Consider the following 23,271-nt stretch of genomic DNA (forward strand, 5'->3'; position numbering starts at 1 on the left):
TCTCGCCCCTGCAGACGGTCTTTACCCTTCCATGAATGCTCCTCTTGCTCCTTGCGTCTCCTTGGTAGATCCTGCACTTGATGGCAACATGCTATTGGCTTGAAGATGGCCTCTAGTGTTGTTCCCCACATCCCCACAGAGTTCCTGATGAAGGCTCTTAGTCCTGTTGATCTAGGATCCAAGTGTGGGGCATCGAGTCATAGGCTTTCTTGCAGTCAATCCAGGCGGTGCACAGGCTGGTCAGTATGGTCTTGCAGTCTCGGGTGACTGCTCTGTTTACCAGTGGTAGACAGAGCAGTCTGTCTAAATTGCATTTATCCATAGAAATAATTTTCAAAGGCTTCTATTATAATATATATATTTAAATATATATATATATATATATATATATATATATATATATATATATATATATATATATATATATATATATATATATATATATTCTATCATAATATAGAAAATGTATTTTTTACAATTTTGTTGCTTACAATTGTGCACATTTTCTATATAGCATGGTCATTCCAAGGCTGACGTTTTCTTAACACCACCAGCAGCAGAGTGACCCATAAAATGGTGCCAACAGTTCTTAGCAGGAAGTAGAGCAAAACAGGAAGTTGATCATAACAAAGGAGAGTCACCATGTCATTGTCTGTAAAAAAAACAAAACACAACAAACAACATCCTTAATTTGTAAAATTTGGGTTTAAATAACCAATTATTATTTGTTCTTGTCAAAAAAAAATGACTTAATTTACAATATAAAACTCTCCGTCTAGAGGACAAATGATGCCCCAAAATGATGCTCTGTCATACTTTCAAATACATGCATCAATTGTACAGGCAGGTGATACGAGCCCAGTTATACTGACAATGAGTTTCTTTATTAAACCAATAAAAGGGTCAAATATTCCAGGCGAGTGAAAACATTTCAGTTTATACTGGGTAAGTTATGATGCTATCATATGATCACACTGCCAATGCTAATTACATTAGCACATGCAATGAGTTCTTAGTGAATTTCTAATAATATCTATTATTAATGCATTCATTCTGCATTAAGCTAGCAGAATAAATGCTAACTATTGTCTACTCTTTTCTAGTGGTTATATTAGGTACAGTTTGATTTACTAAAGCTTTAGCGTATGTCATGTAATGTAAGGCACTAAGATTTTTTTTTCCAAAATGCCTTTTCTTGGTTTTTGCAGTTTTGCAGTGTCTTTACAGAAACAAACCCTCCAATGTTGGTTCGAAGCTTTTGTCTCTCATTTTAAAGAAGTGATTATTTGTCTCTTTGTCTACCAGAGTTCCAACGTTTAGTGGGGGATTAATATATGTCCATATTTTATATGAAGTGTAGGCCTCTAACAGCCTGAAAAGTATGTGACCTGAAACACATCTCAAAATACATTACACCACACACACACACACACACACACAAACACCACAGTAATGTGTACTCTCACCTGTGTTGTCTCTGCTTCTGACAGCCAGCCAGCTCTCCGGTGATTCTCCAGCTCCTGAGATGTTGCACTTGTAGAGTCCTTCATGAGACTTGTTAATGTTGCGGATGATCAAAGTGCTGGTGGAGATGCTCTTGATAAAGAGGCCATTTTTATAGAAGGATATGGAAGTGGCGGTTTTGGTGAAATCTGTGCTGTTTTTACAGCGCAGACTCACAGTATTTCCCTCCACCACAGGAATTAAAGGGCTTTCCAGGATCACAGGACCAGCTGTTATAATTATAATATGTGGTATAATTAGACGTTTATAGCTCAGCACAAATGAAAATCATGTGTTTGAAACCCGTTTCTCATAGGATTTGAGCACTTTCATGTGCAGTATATGTTATCAATTTTTTTCTGTGACACCCCTGTTGAACTTTCTTTTTTTCACTTGCACAGGCCAACACTTAGCAGATATATAATTATCAGAATATTTAGCTGATTTCTCAACAAGCTCTGTATGGTGGTGTACTTTAGCTCATAAAACACATTTTAATATGCAATTCACCACAGATTTCTTTACCAACATAAACATAAATGTCAGTGAACACAGATACAATAAACTTACGTGAAATGGTGATGTTGACGGGGCTGCTTTTCTTTCCATCTCCGCTCTCACACCAGTACTGTCCACTGTCTTCAATATAAACATTTCTGAAGATGCAAATGGACCCACTGAAAACTCCCCCGCTAGTCCCACACGCTGTATCAACATCTGTTGCTTTCCTCATTAGTTTCCATCCAAGAGACACATCAAACTCCTTACAGTCAAAAGACACTGTGCTGTATTCATAATGCTGAGAAGTGTTTGGAACAACATGAGGAAAAGCTGAATCTATTGACAAAGAGAAAGACAGGACCATTAAAAATATGTCAAGTGACAATTAACAAATCAAACATAGAATCCTGACTGACATTAATCAGAAAGTTACTAAATTGTGCAAAGGAATCAAATTAACTTTCACTTACTTGTTTGAGCATCACAACTATCCCAAATTTGTATCACCAGCAGCAGCCAGGTATTTATCACTGAAGAAACAAATAACATGTGAAAGTTTTAAAGATAAGTGAATAAAAGACACATTTAAATTAAATATAACTCAACTTGACCCACAGGTGATCTTATGGCTTTGTTAGACTTTGGAAGGAATTTTGCTGAATGCAAAATTAAAGGCTATGACAAAATAATGTGAATTATATGCTATAGTCTTGATGGTAATATGTTGTCAGTGAACTTGTTTATAAACCTACCCATCCCAAAAGGTCCAAAAAATAAATAATATTATAATAATATATCAGATTTGACTGCATCACTGTGACTTGTCCATCAGCTTCCAACTTAATAAATATATTTCTGCTTTAATTATACGGTATTTAACAGAGAACAATATTTATTAAGCTGAACATATCAGGACATATGAAAGGACACCTCATGGGATGAGGGTTTGAGCAGCATTCATGTCTGTAAAACTTCACAGCCTAATGTGGTCATTGAATGAATTTGTATTTCTTCTTATCAGACTTGCATGTAATCCTGCTATGCTTTGTGTTTGGCCAGAAAACAGCATTGCACAAGGCTCATCACCAAAATCATCAAAATACTGAATATGTTTTAAAGAAAAATGAAAGTTACGCTCACAGTTGGAGATTCTGATATTTGTAGAATCAATAGTGCTGATACGAAAGTTTAATACTAATGTATTGAGCTACAAATTAGTACAACTGCTAGATAAAAAGCAGCAGCAACACCTCAGATGTGTAACAAACTCAGTACTCACACGATCTAATGCAGAAAAGCGTAACCTCCATGTTGTCTTGCTGACAGATCATCACAGCGATATGCAGTTTAATATAACTAACAACCTCTTCCTGTTTGGCTTACTGCTGAAGTATAGAGGTGTCAACTTTCTACTGTAGCATGAGGTCTTGTCTGGTATTATGACCCCATACAGACAACTGATCTGCCCAAAAAATACCTTTACAAGATACCTCATGGGAACCTCCTAGATTAAGTACTAAAAACCAACTAAAGCATGATGATTCTGGAGCTCCCCAGTGCAAAATTAAACCTGTTGTTGCATATTATCTCATGTCACGTGGTTGTTGGTCAGGAACATTTTATCTAAAAAAAAAAAATGGTTAAGTCAGGAATTTTATTTTAATAACAACACACACGGGGAGCAATGAGAACAAAGCAGTCTAATGACCGCCACTGTTACAAATATTTAGATATACAAAGTGAGCCAGTGACCTCTACAGGGCATGTTCGGCACACACAATCATACTAGATTCATTTGTGTACAGGGCTCCTACTAAAATGGCAAATGACAAATTAGTTGCTAAACAGAATGCATAACTTCATTGCTATTCTTTTAAATTGTCTAACATATGAATTTAGTGAAAATCCATATCTTTTGGACAGAGATGCTTTTCCCTGGCGGGCTGGATGGCCTCTTCTGGGCAGGTTAAGATGTGGCACCTTGGTGGCTGGGGTTAGCTGGTTTCTGGTTAGGTCCCTCCTTGAGCAGGTGTGGTTTGTACCCCCCTGGACGTTTTGTCGTTTTTTAGTGGGTTGGTCCAAGTTAGAATGTCCGGTTCATGCCTTGGGTCCATTGGGAAAAGCGTTATTAACGCTCCAATTGTTAACGCTCAGGGCACAGAGACTCAGAGGTAGGTAGTAACAAGTTACATTTACTCCGTTACATTTACTTGAGTAAGTTTTTGAAAAAAATTTACTTTTAAGGTATCTTTTTTGCACGATACTTTTTACTTTTACTTGACTACATTTGTGAAGAAGAAACAGTACTTTTATTCCGCTACATTTGCAAAATTCGACTCGTTACTTTTTAAAAAAATGATTCGTTTAACATATTAGATAACATGCCACCAGTGGAGTTTCCGGTAACTTTTTTACAAATCAGATGTGGCCATGCAGTCACATGACCAGTTTGAAACTGTGGCGGGCAGAGCGGCCCAAGCATTTCACAGTAGCGGACACACGGAAAGAAGAAACATGGCAGAGCCAGTTGTCTACGCTAGAGCTGAGGAGGATGAACACCCTTGGCCTCATATACATTTCTCTTAAAAGCAGTACAAAAGAACAGCTATGCCTTCAGTATCGGTGTCTTCAGTGAGAGCCAAAACAAACCAACTTTTCAGCGTGAAACAACTCAACTCGTGTAACCTGAGGAAACGGTAAGTTTTCTGTAAATATCTTTTTAGCTGTGGTTAGCTGGATGTCAGTCTTATGTTACAGCAGCTGTGTCGAGCTCGAGCTGCGAGTCATATTTTCGGTGCTACGTTGTAGTGAGAGAAGTTTGTGGGTTTTTTTTGTGCAGCTTCGGCTGCCTGGTTAATGACGCTAGAGTTCCACGCAGATGTAAACAGCTCGTCTCTACTGCTTTAACTGTTAAAACAGAAGGCAATACTGCGGCTGACAGGGTTTATTATGTGAAACAGCAGCTTGTTTAGTTTAAACAGTCTGCATTAAGAAGGGCAAACACTGCGATTTTTTTCAGTCACGTTATTCAGCTCCTGCTCAAACTGTACAATTGAATCTCAGGGGTTAGAAGTTCAGAGGTCACGATGCAGTGTCTCACACTATACGGCCTGATGCTCTGATGCGACCTGAGTGCTCAAACTGTGCGTCCATAACATGAAGCTTATCATACAAAATCTGTCCTTCGCTCTCCCTCTTGTCTTTCACTCACTCACACAGACACAATATAAATATTATATTGTTCAAACGTGAAAGGTATATTGTTAGAACAATAAACTTTTGTGTTTGTGCATGCGCAGTGTGAGAGGCTGCGTTGAGGGGCAACAGGATTTCAAACAAGTTTATCTTGCGACCATACGATTGATGATTGGGAGCTGGTCGTGAGGTGTTAACTGCTTTTTGTTACCCCATGTATACTACACGATGCACACACGATTAAGGCGAAACTCGGGCCGATCCCCAAAACGGTTGCGCGACTGAAAAATCGGCTCAAAATGGGCCAAAAATCGCACAGTGTATGGCCAGCTTTTGGAGGCTAGCTCCAAACAAACATCCGCAGCTTGGCAGTGTATACAGCACTATAATGACCAGACCTAATCCTTTTGAAAACCTTACATCTTTCCACAGGTCTCCACTTCATCAGACATCACCTAGACTCAGAGCTGGATGATGCCAGCACAAACAGCAGCCTAACCGACGAAGATGATGGATCCACGGGGTCAGGAAAGCCAGAAGCAGGGGAGCTGGAGAGGTACCTTTCATGTCCATTCACTGGAGGTGTGGATCTATTGCATGGCTTTCCTCACATCAAGAAGCTGTTGATCAAAATCAATACAGCTCTTCCTGCATCTGGAGCTTGTGAAGGACTTCTTAGTCATGCAGGACTCCTGTTCGCTAAACAGTTACAGCTTCACAGAAAAAACCTTGAGAGCAAACTGCTGCTGAAGCTTAACCATCACCTCACTGAGTGAAGAAATGGCACATTTTTGCTAAATATGCAGAAATAGACACACACCCATACAACTTATGGTAAACTGAGCTGCCTTGTATGAACATATGTTGAAGATGCCTCGTTCTAATGTTTTCTCTGAAGCTGCTGTGCCATTTGGAGCAAAAAATGAATATAAAGTTTACAGCATATCTTGTCATTGGAAATTGTTTGCACTGTTTATATATTTATATTATTTACTGTAGGTATTGGTGAAAAAAGCTTTATGTTGTGAAAAACTGAAATCTGGAAATTAGAATTGTTGTGCCATATTTTGTTGAAGTTTTTACATATATTCCTTTTGAAAATACTAAAATTTGTATATTTATTTATTTTTGTTTGTCTGATAGCATTTATTTATAAAATAAATCGGACATTTCAAACAGTTACTCGCTACTTGAGTAGTCTTTTCGCCAAGTACTTTTTTTACTCTTACTTGAGTAACTTTTTTGATGACTACTTTTCACTTTTACTTGAGTAATACTATTTTAAAGTAATGCTACTCTTACTTGAGTACAATTTTTGGATACTCGACCCACCTCTGCAGAGACTAAATCGGCCTTAAACACACCATTTATTTCAATGGAAAAAGGTAAAACCAGAATTACAAATACAATTTTAAAATACCCTAAATACAATAGCAGACCTGTCTCCTCCTGACGCCGCATCACCGCACAGTCCAGCCACACTCCACACCTGAACATGGCCTCCCTCGTAGCACCGCCCTGAAACAGACAGGCTCGGGCGAGCAATATTGTCAGCACAGCTGCTGCGAACCGTGTGTGTGTGTGTGTGTGTATGAGATAGAGAGAGAGAAACAATGGAGCTAAAAAGGGAGGCCGAAACAAAGACACTCTAGAACCATGAGGGTCACAATTTTCTTTGTTTAATGTGGACATACAAGCTGAAGTCATCTGTTAGACTTCCTGTTTTAACCATAATTGATTTTAATTTTGTTATAATATAAGTTATAGCACACTTGGTTAAAAAAATATAGACCAGCTTAGTGAGAAAGACATTTTATACTGCAAAAGCTGAGAAATCTTTATGAAAAAAATCTTGTAAATGTATTATTTGTATATCACAGAAAGTTACACCAATACAAAGTAAAAATATTCTAAAAAATAGAAAAAAAAACACAAAAAACATGATATGTAAGGATGAAAATTTTTATGGCGAGAATTTTATTAGTCTGTATATATTATTTTCAGTGTAATCTATGATCAACAAAAAAGCTTTTTGTGTGTTTCTGGTGGCTTCTATAAATGAGCTTTTAGTTGTATTTTTCTATTGTCTTGATGCATTCTCACTCATCCAGGAAAGTAAATCTCCAAAAAGTTGATTCTGTTCATCTGTACGTAGCGTTTTGTGGGAGAAACGTTTCGTCACTCATCCAAGTGACTTCTTCAGTCTCAGCTGACTGCAGGTTTCCCCAATCTTATAAACAGTACATTTGCATAATGATTGAAACCAGCCCACTGAAGGAACGATTAATCTTAATTAGGCAAATTCTCATGACCATTGATCAACAACCACTGACCAAAACCCACTGATCAATGGACATGAGTACCATTCACAGAGAGTTGGGGAATGGCAATCACAGTATTGTAAGATGGCGAAAGATGTACCACATCAAGGCACATCAAGAAGGCCCTGAGTAAATGTGGTTATTCCAGCTGGACTTTTGTCAAAGCTGGGAAGGCACCTAAAGAAAGCTCCAGCCGATCCAGGAGAGAAGAACAACCGCTGCCCAAGCGAAAACCTGTAGTGATCCCATATGTGTCAGGAGTATCAGAACGCATTTTTTCTAAACCCCGGGTCTCTGTGGCTTTTAAACCCCAAAACACGCTGCGCCAAAAACTGGTCCACAACCCACTGTAATGCTTTCTAAACCGTTGAATACTTACTTTCTAAATAAAAGTGAAAACGTTATGAATACTAAAATCAACATTTTTTTGTTTTTTAATTTTAATATAACATTTCTCTTTTGAAATGCCCATTTGGTATTTTTATTTTAAAACAGGCACCACCTTCTGATCTTTTGGACATTGTCAGTCACCTGTTTGCCTTTTAAAATAACAAATAGCAGGTGACTTCATGGTTTGAGGACAGGTCAAAACACTGTGGGCTACATTGTGTTCATATTTTGGTTGCTCATCTAACGTTGGCTCAATGGACCTGCTATATTATTGTGTTATTAAACCAATAATTCCATTTCAATTTATGTAAAAAAAGAAAAAAAAGAGGTTTAGTTTATCTCAGTTCTAACTAATACAGACATACATGTTTCAGTTTAGAATTTACCTCTAGGGCACATTTATGAGCAAAAGTGCTCCTTATTTTTTGTGACAAGAACTAATTAAAAATAATAATAATAACTAAGATGTGAGTAGAAAAGACGTATTTATCTTAAACAATATATAAATGAAACAAGGTTACTGAACACTGCTATTTGAATATTCTTCTTCTACTCTTCTATATCTTTGAACTTAATTAGAAATGGACCAGATTCATTTCAGTCTATATAACTCAGCTCTATTGTACAGCTTATTTGTGCCAGTCTATAAAGCACATGAGGGACAGTTTTACTGTGTGTGCTGCATATATATTTCTTGCACTTGATGCCTACATATTGGATGTATCCCAATTCAGGGTCTGCAGCCTTAAAGTACGCAACCTTAACGGTCCACAAAGGCTGCGCACTCAAAGACCGCTAAGCCCGGAAGTGCGAGGCTTGTGAAATGGGACGGTCTAGCCCAGGTCGCCATGATAGCTGGAAACGGGTGGTTGACAGAAATGAAGGAGAACATATATTGTTCATCTGTTTGTTTTTTTCTACATGAGCTTTGATTTGATAAGTATCTGAGGCTGAGACCGCGGGACTGTGAAATCATGATTATTGGGCTTCATTTCTGTACTGAACAGTCATTTTAAGATTAGCTAGTAAATAACAATTAGCTAATGTTGTTCATGAGACTACAGTCATCTCACTTTGGTAATGTAAATATAATATGGCCAATATTAAAGTTATTATTTCAGTCATTATTAGTTATTACAGCAGTGAATGAACTCAGTTTCAAATATTGAGGTTCAGTAAAGATTCAAGCTGCATTTATTTATATTTCCTGTCACCTGAAATCTTCACTCAAAGACAGGTTCCTTTTACACTGTATATATAAATGTATTATATGTAAGACACAAATATTGTTCTTTCAATATGTTGGCATTACTAAATTTCTCTCAGTGCTTACTTTAATTATCCATAAAATCATCACATTCTCTGTAAGATTAACGTCAACTATTGAACGGCGTATATTTTAAAGTAAAGGCTTTAAAACCAAGTTAGTACAAATATCGCTAATGTCACATAACTTTGCCGACATGTGGCCAACAGTAATGTTTTAATGTTCTTCCTTATTAAACATTTGCACATAAACTATGACATAAGTGACATAATATTCAGTACTTACTTTTAAAAGTTTACTCTTCGGGCGCCCCTCTTCCGCTGTTTTTTTTTCGGCATAATTATCCACACCCACCACCGTGCTATGAAGTCTGGGATATGTTGGGCCACAAAGTCTACACTGCCACATCCTTAAAATTCAAGGAAAAGAAGGACGCATTTGAGGGCTGCATTTCGAGCAGCCTTTGAACTGGGACAGCCTTTGTTGCGTCGCTGTGATGTAATCGGCCTTAAAATGCGGCCTTTAAGGCTGCAGACCCTGAATTGGGATACTGCCATTGTGTCTTCCTGTCCATCTCCATCTACTTTACAGCTGATCAGGTGAGAAATCAGCTCAAGAGGACGAAGGCAAGGAAGGCAGCAGGTCCGGATGGAATCTGCTCCAGACTGCTCAGGGACTGTGCAGACCAGCTCTGTCAGGTGGCCCTGTACATCTTCAACCTGAGCCTGAGGCTGGAGAGGGTTCCTGAACTGTGAAAGACTTCCTGTGTGGTTCCGGTGCCAAAAATCGCACACCCCAGGGAGCCCAACCACTTCAGGCCTGTTGCCTTGACTTCTCATCTGATGAAGACCATGGAAAGGCTCATCCTGCACCACCTTCGGCCACTGGTGGGCTCAGTGTTGGACCCCCTGCAGTTCGCCTACCGTTCTGGAATTGGGGTGGATGACGCTGTCATCTACCTGGTACACCGATCCCTCTCTCACTTAGAGCAGGCGGGGAGCACTGTGAGGATCATGTTTTTTGACTTCTCCAGTGCTTTCAACACCATCCAACCTGCACTACTGAGAGGGAAGCTGGAGAGAGCCGGAGTAGGCAAACAACTGACTGCATGGACCATCGACTACCTTACCAACAGACCACAGTATGTGAGCCTCCATGACTGTGTGTCCGAGGTGGTAATCTGCAGCACGGGGGCACCACGGGGCACGGTTCTCTCACCTTTCCTGTTCAGCCTTTACACTTCAGACTTCTGTTATAATTCGGACGATTGCCATCTACAGAAGTTCTCAGATGATACAGCCATCATTGGATGCGTATCAGACGGGAATGATCAGGAATACAGGGGGGGTCATCAGTGACTTTGTTGGCTGGTGTGAGACCAACGTATTCCAAAGGCCGGCAAGACAAAGGAGATGATCATAGACTTCGGGAGGAAGTCATCCCCTACAACACCGGTGAACATCCAAGGGAAAGACATTGAGATAGTGGACTCTTATAAGTACCTGGGTGTTCACCTCAACAATAAACTGGACTGGACTACAAATACAGACATCCTGTATAAGAAGGGCCAGAGTCGACTCCACCTGCTGAGGAGACTGAGGTCCTTCGGAGTCTGCAGGACTCTGTTAAGGACATTCTATGACTCTGTGGTAGCATCTGCCCTTTTCTATGCAGTGGCCTGCTGGGGGAGTGGATGCACGGACAGGGACAGGAGCAGGATTGACAAACTGGTGCGGAGGTCTAGCTCCGTGCTGGGATGTCCCCTGGAGTCTGTGGAGGTGGTTGGTGAGGGGAGGATGCTAGTAAAGCTGACATCCATCATGAACAACCCACATCACCCACTGCATGAGTTTGTGAGTGGGCTGAGCAGCTCCTTTAGTCAGAGACTGAAACACCCTCGCTGCAGGTAGGAGCGCTTTCGCAGATCATTCATCCCATCAGCAGTTAGACTCTATAACTCCTCAATCATAATGTCATAAGTCACTGGACACTGTGAACATCCACGGTCACCACTTCATGCATAATGGACCTTCCATGTGTATGGACATGTGCAGGTTTATATGTCTGTATATGTATACATATGTATATTTAGTGTGTACATGTGTGTGTGTACATGTCTATAAATAGGAATAGTAGTGGTACAATAGCTATATCAAGCTATATAGTTTATGTCTTCCATATTTCCAACTATATCCATAATCACATACTGTGTATGCGACCATTGTATATAGTGTATTATCTTACTTTTTTTCATTGATTGTACTTATTTGTATTTTTGTATTTCCTTCTGATATCTGTACTTGAGCTGAGGTGACGCAAAAATTTACCTGTTGTGGGATCAATAAAGTCTTATCTTATCTTATCTTATCTATCTTATCTTATCTCGAGTATACATTCATCACAGCTCTTATTTCTGTTGCCACTAGATCTAGAACAGATTGAACTGATTTCCTGATATGGATGAATTTGTAGGTGACATCAAGAATGAACAGTGCAAAATAAGATATGATGTCCTGTACATGAGTAACCACTATTTGTGTTGGCCCTGATTGTACCACATTGACAACCATAAGGTGTGCCTCGCTTCTTCCACAGTTCCACCTATTTTGCCTCACACTATTAATTTTGACAGCATATTTTGATTTAATTTTAGCCATAATCTTTTGACTAAAACATCTTTTAATTTTATTCTACTTTTATTTCACTAATAATATAGAATTATAATAGAATAAATCTAAATTTGATCCAGCTGACTAAACTCTAAAGTGTAAAAGTTTGTTGTGTTTTTACCAGTGGGCGTTGCTCCACACAATTTAAAAAGTGTCCTTTTTCCCTTGAAATGTGAAATCCATATGTTTGCTCTTCTCTTCCTCCCAAGCGTTGACATTTTGTTGGGTTTTTTTATGAGAAACAGGCAGCATAGGGGTTACGTAACAAAAAAAAAAGGTCTTGACAAAAACTATGAAATGATTGGTCAACTAAACTAACAGTCACTGCTGTGACCATGAGTTCAAGTCGATCCACAGATCATTTCCTGTGTGTTATCCCCCCTCACGCTCTCCCCCACCCTACTGCCTACTGTCTGCACTGTCCTTTCCAATAAAAGCAAAAGACCTTGCTTTCTGAAAAAATATTCTAACATCAGGCAATGCAGTAGAAAGACACAGTGAAGGGACACAGCATCTCCACACTTTTGTGACTCGTTTGTGTACGTAATTGGTACATTGTGATAAGGTGCTATCGTACATTCAAGGAATCTGAGGTTGAAATAACAAGAAGTTGCATAACTTCTTCTTTTGATAATCACTTAAAATGGAACCCTTTCCTCAATAAGTTATATTAATTTATTTTTTCAAGCTAAAGTCATCAGGACACATTTGAATAATCAAGATATAACAAATTTAAAAAATGAGTACATATGTTGTTTATACATATCAAAGAACCATTAATTTGAATTTGTAAAATGCTCACATACACAACAATAAGTAACCAATGTCACACTGAAATGTACAACATAACATTTATAAAATCAACATGGAAAAACCAAGAAAAAGCATTAAAAGACTTAAAGTCATCAACATGTAAACTATTTGTACACACATTCATAAAAACAATATTTTAACTGCCTTTTCATATTAGCATACCTTACAATTTAATTTATCCCACTTCTATCTATTCTTCTGTGTTAGTTGTAGTAAGAAGCTTTGTTATCAAGTTCCAGTGCACAGATCACACTTCCATCACTGATTTACACCTTGGTTAATGTCATCCTGAGATCTCACAGATAAGAGGTGAAATATTTTCATAAACCTAAAAAGAACTCCAGTTGACTTCAACCTAATGTTTAAGACTGCCACAATCTGGAAGACCAAGAACATACCCTGATATCTCAAATTAACTCCTAACAGTAAGTAGAAGATTTAAAAATAAATGAATACAACAAAACATTGCTCAGCACTTGTTTACTGACAGGACACAGCAGTACTTACTTACTACTTACCACATCATCTTTTCTGTCAAATGCATAACGACTGGTTTAACTGATGTTAAAAATTGACTTTCACCACTTTTGGAATTAATCCCACTGATCAGTAATAATACTTACAAATACTCATATATTCATATCTCAGGACCTTAGCATCACAATTTAAATATTTAATTAAAATTAAATTAAATGCTTGCTTTTAATAAATACAAACTGTATTTATGGAATTTGTCATATTCTAGATTGACTAAAATACCAAATTAAGATCCACTTTAATTTCTTTAACCTCCTAAGACCCGAACTCTTCCACGACATGCATTTTTAATTTCTCTTTGATATTTGGGCTGATTGGGGCCCGATGAATGTAAAAACAAAGAATTACCAGATTTTATTTTTCAACCTTATTTTTGTTTTTAAGAAAAATAAGAGCCACATATGAGGATATTAGTTTAAGATTTTGATAGAACAGTAGCAGTATAATGTCCTCATAAGTGGATATCAGGCCCATGTAGAGCAAAATTGAGTATTTTAGTCTTAATAACCCAAAATGTGATGTCCACATATGTGAACACCAGGTCCTAGGAGGTTAATGCTTGCATGCACTTTCTTCGGTTATCTATAAGAACATTTAAAATTATATGTCCCATCTCACTTTTAGGTCTGCTGATCAAGAGCAGTCATTTTTAGTTATTTCAAAATGCTAACTGGCTCTTTTAGCCAACCAGGCTTTCTCAGATGAAGCTTCAAAAGCCTCTATTTCCACTAACAGTATTCAAATCCCAATTAAAAAAAATATATCTTCTTACTGTGCTTTTAAATTTCTTGTTACTTTTAATTTTCAGTATCACTTACACTACTGTGTCATTTAAACAATTTTTTTTGCCCCGCCTAATAATTTTGAAATTTCTATTATTTTTTGGCAGATTCTTACACTTAGATTGGATCTTATTTCTCTTACTCTCTATCTCCTCCATTTGTCTTTTCATTTGCACTAAGTGTTTCTTCAATTCTTCTTTCTGTTGTGTCATTCTAGCAACCTCATCATTTATAGTATTTATTAGCGTGTCTGTATTCAATCCAAACTGTTGATTATTTCGTTTTATCTTATCTATTTCCCCTTTGACATCGATCATGATATCTTTTAGTTTGAAGTATCCCTTTGCTTTATCTCCCTTTGCTACAGGATCATTTTCAACTGATTTAATCTTCTCCTCATTCTCCGTAGCCAGTTTTTCTGCCTCCTTTGTTTGGCTGATAAATTGTTCTTTCTGCTTCTGTATTTGAGTCAAAATCTCCTTTAGAACATCATCCATCCTCTGTACTGCATTCTTTTGTTTTTCTTCACACACTTTTAACTCTTCATCAAGTTTTCCATTTATGTTGCCTAAATCTTCCAGGAAAGACTGACATTCTGTGATAGGAGTATCTTGAATTTTCATCTCTGTGGGAAAACAAATAAACATTAAATATATACACTTTTTTTTAACATGCATTTAGTTCAAAATAGCACAGTTTTACAGACTTTGACATGAAATGAATGTATAAATAAATCAAATACATTATTAACTCACTGTTTTTCCACATAAAAATAGCGACTGCAAGAACAAATATGAGGCAGAAAATCACATTAAAGGTGACAGCAACAACACAGCTTACTGGAACCACGAAGAAATCGTCTGAAACAATAGAAACAAGTATATTTTAAAAGCACAACACCTTCATTTGCCTTAAAGGAATTTTATTTATTAAGTTAAATGTTTTTCTTCTACCTGGAACATATATGTGTGTTTCTCTGGTCTGGTTGGTGTTCCTCTGTTGGACTCTGCAGGTGATGTTGTTGTTATGTCTCTTCTCCACAGTCACTCTGCTGCTGACAGTATAGAGGTCATCGGGACCTCTGAGGGTCTCTGTAGGTCCAGCAGAGAGGAGGTTTCCCTCACCGTCCATCCATATTACTTCAGGCTCTGGATACCATCCTGCAGACTTACAATCCAACATAACTCCACTGCTCGCTTCATCGAGTCCTGCTAAGTTGACACCAGGTTGTGAGGAAGCACCTGATGAAAAAAAGAAAAACGACATATTTAATCAATGACTGGTCCAATATTTAAACTAAATAAATGATCCTTTTTTTCATAAATGATTATTTACAGAAATAATAATTTAAAAGTGGCATATGCTGGTAGCATTTAAAAGTACATATTTAAACCTTTGTGTAACTTTACCTCAAGACAATTATAGTTTTTCTCGATTGCTTAAATACTATAACCAATCTTTTGAACTAAAATTTCAAAACCATAATGCTATTTTTCAAAAAGCACACCCATTTCCCTGAACTTTAAACACTATCCCCCTGCTTTAACACATGAGTCAGATGTGGTGTGGTGAACTGTTACTGCAAAACTACACACAAATCCCCAAATTTTTTAGTGCTTACACCATGTGGTCATTTAGAAAGCACTACCATTCAATGAAGTTAACTTAAGTCAGCACAGCTTGAGCTCAATTAGCACACAATTAACCAAGTGGAAACACTAGGAGTCAAAATGTATCACACGCCAAACTTTAATGGATATATATAAAAGGGCCAAAGTCAGCTCATTCAGGTTTTAAACAATGGATCCAAAGACATGCAAAAGAAGAGGTTGAGGAGGAGGAACATAATTGGCCATTGATATATTGTAAATCATCGGGCGGGGGGGGGGATTTGCATTTTTTCAGAAGCCTGGGGTTTTTTGGAGTGTAATTTCTTTCATAGTTAGATGCCTGACTGACAACTGTATAAAACAAAACCTACGCACAATATTCGAAGCACATAGCGCACAGTTGTAAATTCCCCCTAATTTTGGTATGATCCGAGCTCAGGCACTAGGCACAGCACTTACGCATGTGAGCGAGGGGGGGAGAAGCTGCTGCCTGTTTTTGCTGTAGAAGTGCAGCCAGGCAGACAGAGGAGAGCTTAAGTTTGACCAAATACCAAAGCAAATCATTCGTACTGTACAAATAATGTAAATATGACGGTGAATCACAAAAGATTGATATCAAACTGATCACGTGACCCATATTACGTTACTTGCTCTTCGAGTGAATCAACAAATGGCGAAATGAAAAGCCGAACAACAACAATGCTGTTTTTTAGAGAGTCTTAGCTTATATGTGTGTTTATTTCATATTTTCAGTTGTTACCCTCCACGGCTTAATAAAGCACTCAGTTTCACTTATGTACTGATGAACGTAACAATGGACATAAGGGGCTTATTTCACCAGAAAAACTCAGGTAGATGTTATTTTATATATTGTGTTTTGTATGTTGTTCAGTATATTTCTATGCAAAACAAGAGGAATTTCAACACACAGCAGTATATATTGCTGTGTGTATTGAAACCAGATATTTACATACACTTTATGGAAAACACAAGAACATTTTTTTACTGTACAACATCAATTTAGAGTAAACTTGTTTTGTTTTAGATAAATAAATATTGAAATAACTTTTGAATTAGTTAAATGTCAGAATAAAGAGAGACAGAGCTGTCTATTTTTATCAAGCTTCTGATTGGTTAGTAGAGTCCATGTGAGTAAATTGGTGGCACACCTGTGGATATAAGGCAAAACACAGAGCCTGTTTCTTTGAAATGGGAAAATCAAGAGATATCAACCAAAACACCAGGAAAAGAACTGTGGAGCTCCATAAGTGTGGCTCAATTTTGAATACAATACAGTTTAAACTGTATATTTGATGATGTTGGTGTTTGGCTTGATTGTCACACAAAGAGGGAGATGGAGAGGAGAATGAAGACAGAACAGAGATGGAACAAGAGCCAGGTGAGAAAGACATGTTAGTCAAATGGTTGTTTACCAAAACTCATCAGAACATGTATCTCATACCTAGTGTATCTTTTTAGATACCATTTGTTACTTTTCAAATTCTATATTTATTAAGTTATGCAGGCTTGTTTGCACAACAAGGCTAAATAATTATATAAACTTTTCTGAACCTAAATAGTGTACTTTGGTAGAATTAAAAAATAAGTGTAGTGCAGGTCTATGATGATTTTTAGTGCTACTATCATCTAGTTCTGATTCTGGTTCTGTCTTGGTTAAGTCCTATGTAGTCCTGATTTTGAACTGTTGTAGTCCTGTTTTAATTCCGGATCAGTTCTGGGTCTGGTTGAATTGGGGTTTAGTCCGCGTGTCTTGATACAGCCCTGATTTTGTTCTGCCTTGCTGCTTAATTAAAAAACTACTTTAAGGTGTCCTGCATATGTGATATATATTTTGTTCCTATATGAAGTCATTCTTTTTTGAACAGACTCAAAACACAGCCTATTAATCTTTCAGTTTACTGTTTTGAGAATTCGAGGCATAGTTTCAAGTAATGTATTTAAGCAACTGAGAAAAACTGTAGGATCCTCACCATTTATTGTCAAAGGTTTTGTCTATTTAAATGCTTTCTCGTGATTATTTTTATGTTGGCTTGAAATAAAATATCTCCATCTGCCGTTACTCTAGCTTATTGCAGCTTCTGCATAAGTATACATTTCAAACTTTGGAGAGGCAAAGCGTGGAATGGACCTGGTGGATTTGCATGTCTATTGCACGCTATTTTCAATAATGCAAAAGAACATCATGCATATAACTGAGACAGCAGTAATTTGACAAAGCAGCAGTTTTTAAAACCTGCTCATAGCTCATTAAGAAGATATAGCAGAGTTTATTTACTTACCAACTAGAAGCTCAACAAAATATTCTTTACTCTGTTGTGGAATGTAGCATCTGTATCTTCCACTATCAGAGACTTTCACTTTGGACAGCTTCAGTGAAACATCTCCGTGCTTTAGCTTATCGATGGACAGTGACACTCTTCCCTTGTAGGCTGTGTTTTGATCAGTCTGAAGCTCCTGTCCATTATGCCGCACAAACACAAATCTGGGGTTCAAATCAGGTTTTCCCCACTCAATTGTCATCTGAACAGCATCCACAGGAGGTTCCAGCTGGCATGGCAAAACAATGTCGTCACCAGCCACTGCTATCAATGGCGGAGATGGACCGATCTTCTGTGAATTCCCTAGGAAAAAGTAAGTCTTTTTTAAATTCAAATTCAATTATCGTTGTCATGTTTGCTTTGCCCTGTTCAAATAAGTTACTTTGTTAATGAAAAAAATAGTAAAGGAGGAAAAAAAAACATTACTTTGAGAACCGATAACATGGGTGGAGTCACCAATTGTTCAGTGGCAGTTTTCTCTCTTTCTGTTTCCAAGAATCAAACAATAGTTAAACTGGACATTTGTATATACTTATTTAACAGTTACCTTTGCAAACTAGTGTCAGTAGAAGTACGACCACAATGTGCTGGAAAACCAAAGCAGTGACTCTTCTGAGCAGAGGCTTAAGAAAAATTCCATCGATGAAGAGCAATACTGGAGTGCTAAAAGTCAAATGTTAGCAAATATGTTTTTATTGTTGTTATTCATAAAAGAAGACAACACTGTTTTGACAATGAAAAAAGTTTGATTGGGATGAGATTGGTTATTTAAAAAAATAATAATTTGGTAACTTAGCAAATATAATTGCAGTACCAAGGATAAGAGTTGTCGTCTTCCTGACCTCCTAAAGATTTTTTCCTTTGTTATTAGTGGTTTGTAAAAAGTCTTGAAATATAATCAAATATAGCACCAACAATTTAACATCTTCAATAAAAACAACAACAAAAAAAAAAAATTAAAAAACTAAAACTTAAATACCTGTACACTCGTCAAAACAACCCTTCTCCCCTCCTTAAGCTGTGTTCAAAAACCTCAGACTGGTTTGTACTTTGATCAGGACAACATAAAAAAAGGTGGTGGTGTGTGTGCGTGTGTGTGTGGATGAAAAAGAGGTTGAGTTTAAGATATGCAATTCAGCATGGCTGCGTGGATACTAAAGACACGTGATCTCTAATTCATTTTTACAAGTTGCTAAAGAAAGAAAGCTTTAGACAATTATATACATTCAAAAAGATCATGTGGTGTGTTATAGGTTTTACCGACTTCTAATTTATTTATTGTTTTATTGTTTCAGCAAAAAACAGACTGGCTAATATTTAATCTAAGATACTGCTAGATAGGTAATATAAACAGATTTGTACTTTGAACACTTGTACATAAAGTACATGTACAATGTACATAAAGGCTTGTATATGGTGTGTATTGAGGCCTTTCTTGTTCAACTGTGTAGTGGAGGTGTGGTCCCTGGCTCAGTTGCCCGGGAGGGGTGGTGGAGTGAGCTCAAAAGTGGCAGTGCCAGTGAGGTTAGAGGGACAGGTGATGCTGATTATCTTAAAGAGGTTTCCCTTTTTATAGTGAAACTGGAGAGGGAGGAGTGTGTGCGTGCAGCCAGCTGGAAAGTTGATGGACGGGGTGCCGAACCATGAAAACTACATGTGTGCAGCATCAATAAACACTTCCAAAATTATACACAAGAACAGTGTGTCTGGTCCCAGTCTTTACAAAGTGCAATTACAATCTTTAAGTTTTAATTGATTTTAATGATAAACAGACTTAAGCTCTGTTGACCACTCAACAAACACATTGGGTTTTTATTATTATCATTCAATGGAACACTTTTATTCAAAAATAAGTATCTGGACCAGAATCCTGTAGATAATTAATGTCTTTTTGAATATGGGAAAAACATACCCGGATTTACAGACAGCTTGTTAGCCTTATGTTAAAATTACTACCACTCATATATTTAAACCTGCTATGTTTTCAGCATGTGTTCATTTAGCTGGTTAAAGGGCAAAATTTAGTGAACAGCATTTAAATAGTGATGTGTTGTTCAAAGGATTACTCATTGAGCATTTTTTTAAAATTATTATTTAATTATACATTAAATAGCAGCACAATAGGCAGCACGGCGGTTAGCACTGTTGCCGCACAGCAAGAAGGTCCTGAGTTCAATTCCACCATCAGGCCGGGGTCTTTCTGTGTGGAGTTTGCATGTTCTCCCCGTGTTTGTGTGGGTTCTCTCCGGGTACTCCGGCTTCCTCCCACCGTCCAAAGACATGCAGCTTGTGGGGATAGGTTAATTGGAAAATCCAAATTGCCACTAGGTGTGAATGTGCGAGTGAATGTGAGCGCAAATGGTTGTCTGTCCCTGTGTGTTGGCCCTGCGACAGACTGGCGACCTGTCCACGGTTTATCCCGGTAATTGGGAACTTAAGCTTTCAGATTTTGGATGGATTTAATGAAAAAGTTTTTTTCCCTTTTTCTTTCTTTTTATTCCAGCCACTTGATACCCTGCTGTGACCGTTTATGAAATTACCTCTAACTAAACACTGAACCAGCTGCTCAGAGGCAGACAACGTGAAAAGCCCTAAAAAAGCTATTATTGCTCTATAGAAAGTAGAGATAGTGTCTGTCTCCCGAATCCAAACTGGAAGCTGGTTCCTCTGGAGAGGGGGCTGAAAACCAAAGACTCTCAATTCAATTCAATTTTATTTATATAGCCCCAAATCACAACAACAGTCGCCTCAAGGCGCTTCAAATTGTACAGTAGAACCTACAACAATAGATACAGAGAAAAACCCAACAATCATATAATCCCCTATGAGCAAGCACTTTGGTGACAGTGGGAAGGAAAAACTCCCTTTTAACAGGAATAAACCTCCGGCTCAGGGAGGGGGGTACATCTGCTGCGACCGGTAGGGGTATTCTACTTTTAAATACTCTAGGAAAAACAAGTACGTTTTTTTGCAAGTATTTTGTCAACACAATCCACATACTCAACTCTCCTGCTCAACCCACAAATGCATTTCCCTTACAAATGTGGCACAATAACGTGGCACAAAAATGCAAGAAATAAACTGGCCTACACAGCATAAAACCCCCAGATTGTGGAATTCACTCCCTCCATCTCTACGTTGCCTGGATTGTATTTATTCTTTTAAACATCATCTTAAGACTCATTTATTTAGACTAGCTTTTAATTAGATTGGTGCTGTATGTTTGATTATGCTGTTTTATGTTGATCTATTTTATATTATGGTGAAGCAATATAAATCAATAAAGTAAAGTAAAGTAAAGTAATTTATTACCAAGGATAATTGTAAAAACAAAAGAAATGTATTTGATTTTTATGATAAGTTTACATTTGCATGAATGTGCACTCAATCAGATATAAGGTTCATCGCACTGCAGATTTTTTTCTCGTTTTATTAAGCTGCTTCTAGTTCAAATCAATTGTGTTTTGACACTGCTTTATTTGCAGTTTGGTAGCTGTTAAAGATTTCTTTTATTTCTCTCTTTTTTCTCCATTTTTAATTTATGCAATTTTTGCATAAATGGAAAAGGACACACATGGAGAAGGACATGAACTATGTGGACTTAACCCAAAATATTTAAACATGATTAGGATCATTTGTGGTTTGCTTTATTTTCTTAAAAAATATATTTGAAGTCTTGAACATTTACATACACATTAAACAGTACGTCTCTGTCTTTTACGTCACTGACACAAGACAGACGCCAATTATCAGCACCAGAGAAGACATCGCGAATGCTTCCTGGCCATCCAGTGTAGATGTCAGTGAAACTGTTGGGAAGACAATGTTGGAGAAACGAGAACATTTTATTTGTACTGTATAATCTGCAGATTCTGACAGAAATCTTCAACTATCCTTTGAAGCACCGCTCCTCTAAAACAGCAATAAGGGTAATTATTAGGTTATCTGCATTATTATGTAAATAACAAAATAACTTAAAGCAAAAATTGGGAAACGTAAAGTCCGAAGTCTTTATATTAAGGGCCATCAGCCAAACATTACTGTTTGCTCTGGGTCTAAACAGAGCTCGTTGTGTGTAACATCTTCTTTTGCGCATGCGGGCTGCTTTGAGCGTTCACACTGGAGCGCGTTTGCTGTCGCATTTTTGTTGTAGTGTGAACACGCAGACAAAAACTTCGGATTTGATCAAAAAATTGGAATTGAGCATTAAGACCTGCAGTGTGAACGTAGCCTTAGTAACACGAATTTCAGATTTACTTAGTGTGGTTAATGTAGTGGGTGTGCTTCAATTATACTTCATTTAGAAACATTGTGATGTTTGCAATGTGATGCTCAGTTAGTAACCTTGCCATGGCCCCCGTGTCTGACTGGCCGGCCCCGCAAGGCTACATATGTTTATTAGTGATGGGTCCAGCAACACTGATGCACCGACGCTTGTATCAAGCTCACCTAGCGATGCCTGTATCGGTGCGTGCGTCGCTTTAAGAAAAAGTCACGTGATCGATACAGCCGCTGTATCGCTCATTGCCAAAGCGCCAAGCTGTGTTTAAAAGGTTCCGCATCCGCATCTGCCAACGGAATGAGTCGCCACCAAAAAAACCACCAAATTACTGCAAAGATTAAAAAAATAAATAAAATACACATCTCTCTATAACAAAATGGAGCCCGAAAGAAAAATAAATGTTTCTGCTGTGTGGGATCATTTTGATCTTTTATCTGGAAATAAGGTAATAGTTTGTCTGTCTTTGTTTCAGTGTAATCTATCAGAACACCTTCTCAGTGTTTAGGCATTACAGAGCCAAACATGACAATGAGGAGACAAACACTGACAATGAACACAGGTAGGCCTATATTGACGCTGAACAGCTTCACTGTCATTTTTTTTTTTTAATTAATGTGTTTTACTATTTTGAAATCAAGCATCTAGGAAGAATGTTCTGGACCAGGCAATCCTGAATTTTATTATAAAGGACTGCCAACCCCTTAGTATTGTGGAGAGTGTCGGAGAAAAACATTCCAAGATCAGAGGATCCTTTAACATACTGGGGGAATAGGAAGACATCTTATCAGAACCTTTTCCACCTGGCTTTACAGCTTCTGTGTACCCCAGCTTCATCTGTGCCTGTGAGTTTTCCAAAGCTGGGGAAATGGTGTCAAAAAAACCCAAAAAAAACCCCGCAATAGACTGAATGCAAAAACAATGGATGAACTTATTTTTCTGGATAAAAATTTATAATAAACTCTGAGTCAATTACATTTAAATGGGTAATATTATATTCACAATGCTTTCATTTTAATTTTTACTTAATGTCATTCACAATATATTTTAAAGATGGTAAGTGGA

At 37.6% G+C, this 23,271-nt stretch overlaps 2 protein-coding genes across 2 annotated transcripts; both read right to left on the reverse strand.

Moving 5' to 3' along the window:
• Window positions 1-506: 506 nt before the first annotated feature.
• On the reverse strand, window positions 507-2,236 carry LOC148103718 (putative high affinity immunoglobulin gamma Fc receptor IB). Its single transcript, XM_087833210.1, has 3 exons — window positions 2,074-2,236; window positions 1,467-1,733; window positions 507-652 (listed from the first exon to the last, which is right to left on the reverse strand). The coding sequence occupies exons 1-3, from the start codon at window positions 2,234-2,236 to the stop codon at window positions 507-509; spliced, it is 576 nt and encodes a 191-aa protein (XP_087689336.1).
• An 11,752-nt stretch (window positions 2,237-13,988) lies between these two features.
• On the reverse strand, window positions 13,989-23,043 carry LOC148103719 (butyrophilin subfamily 2 member A2-like). Its single transcript, XM_087839519.1, has 6 exons — window positions 22,971-23,043; window positions 18,475-18,582; window positions 17,889-18,230; window positions 14,932-15,219; window positions 14,734-14,838; window positions 13,989-14,603 (listed from the first exon to the last, which is right to left on the reverse strand). The coding sequence occupies exons 1-6, from the start codon at window positions 23,041-23,043 to the stop codon at window positions 14,011-14,013; spliced, it is 1,509 nt and encodes a 502-aa protein (XP_087695645.1). The 3' UTR covers window positions 13,989-14,010.
• Window positions 23,044-23,271: the final 228 nt, after the last annotated feature.

The sequence above is a fragment of the Neolamprologus brichardi genome, chromosome 3 (assembly GCF_056152115.1).
Source record: "Neolamprologus brichardi isolate AB-2024 chromosome 3, ASM5615211v1, whole genome shotgun sequence".
Taxonomy (NCBI): Eukaryota; Metazoa; Chordata; class Actinopteri; order Cichliformes; family Cichlidae; genus Neolamprologus; species Neolamprologus brichardi.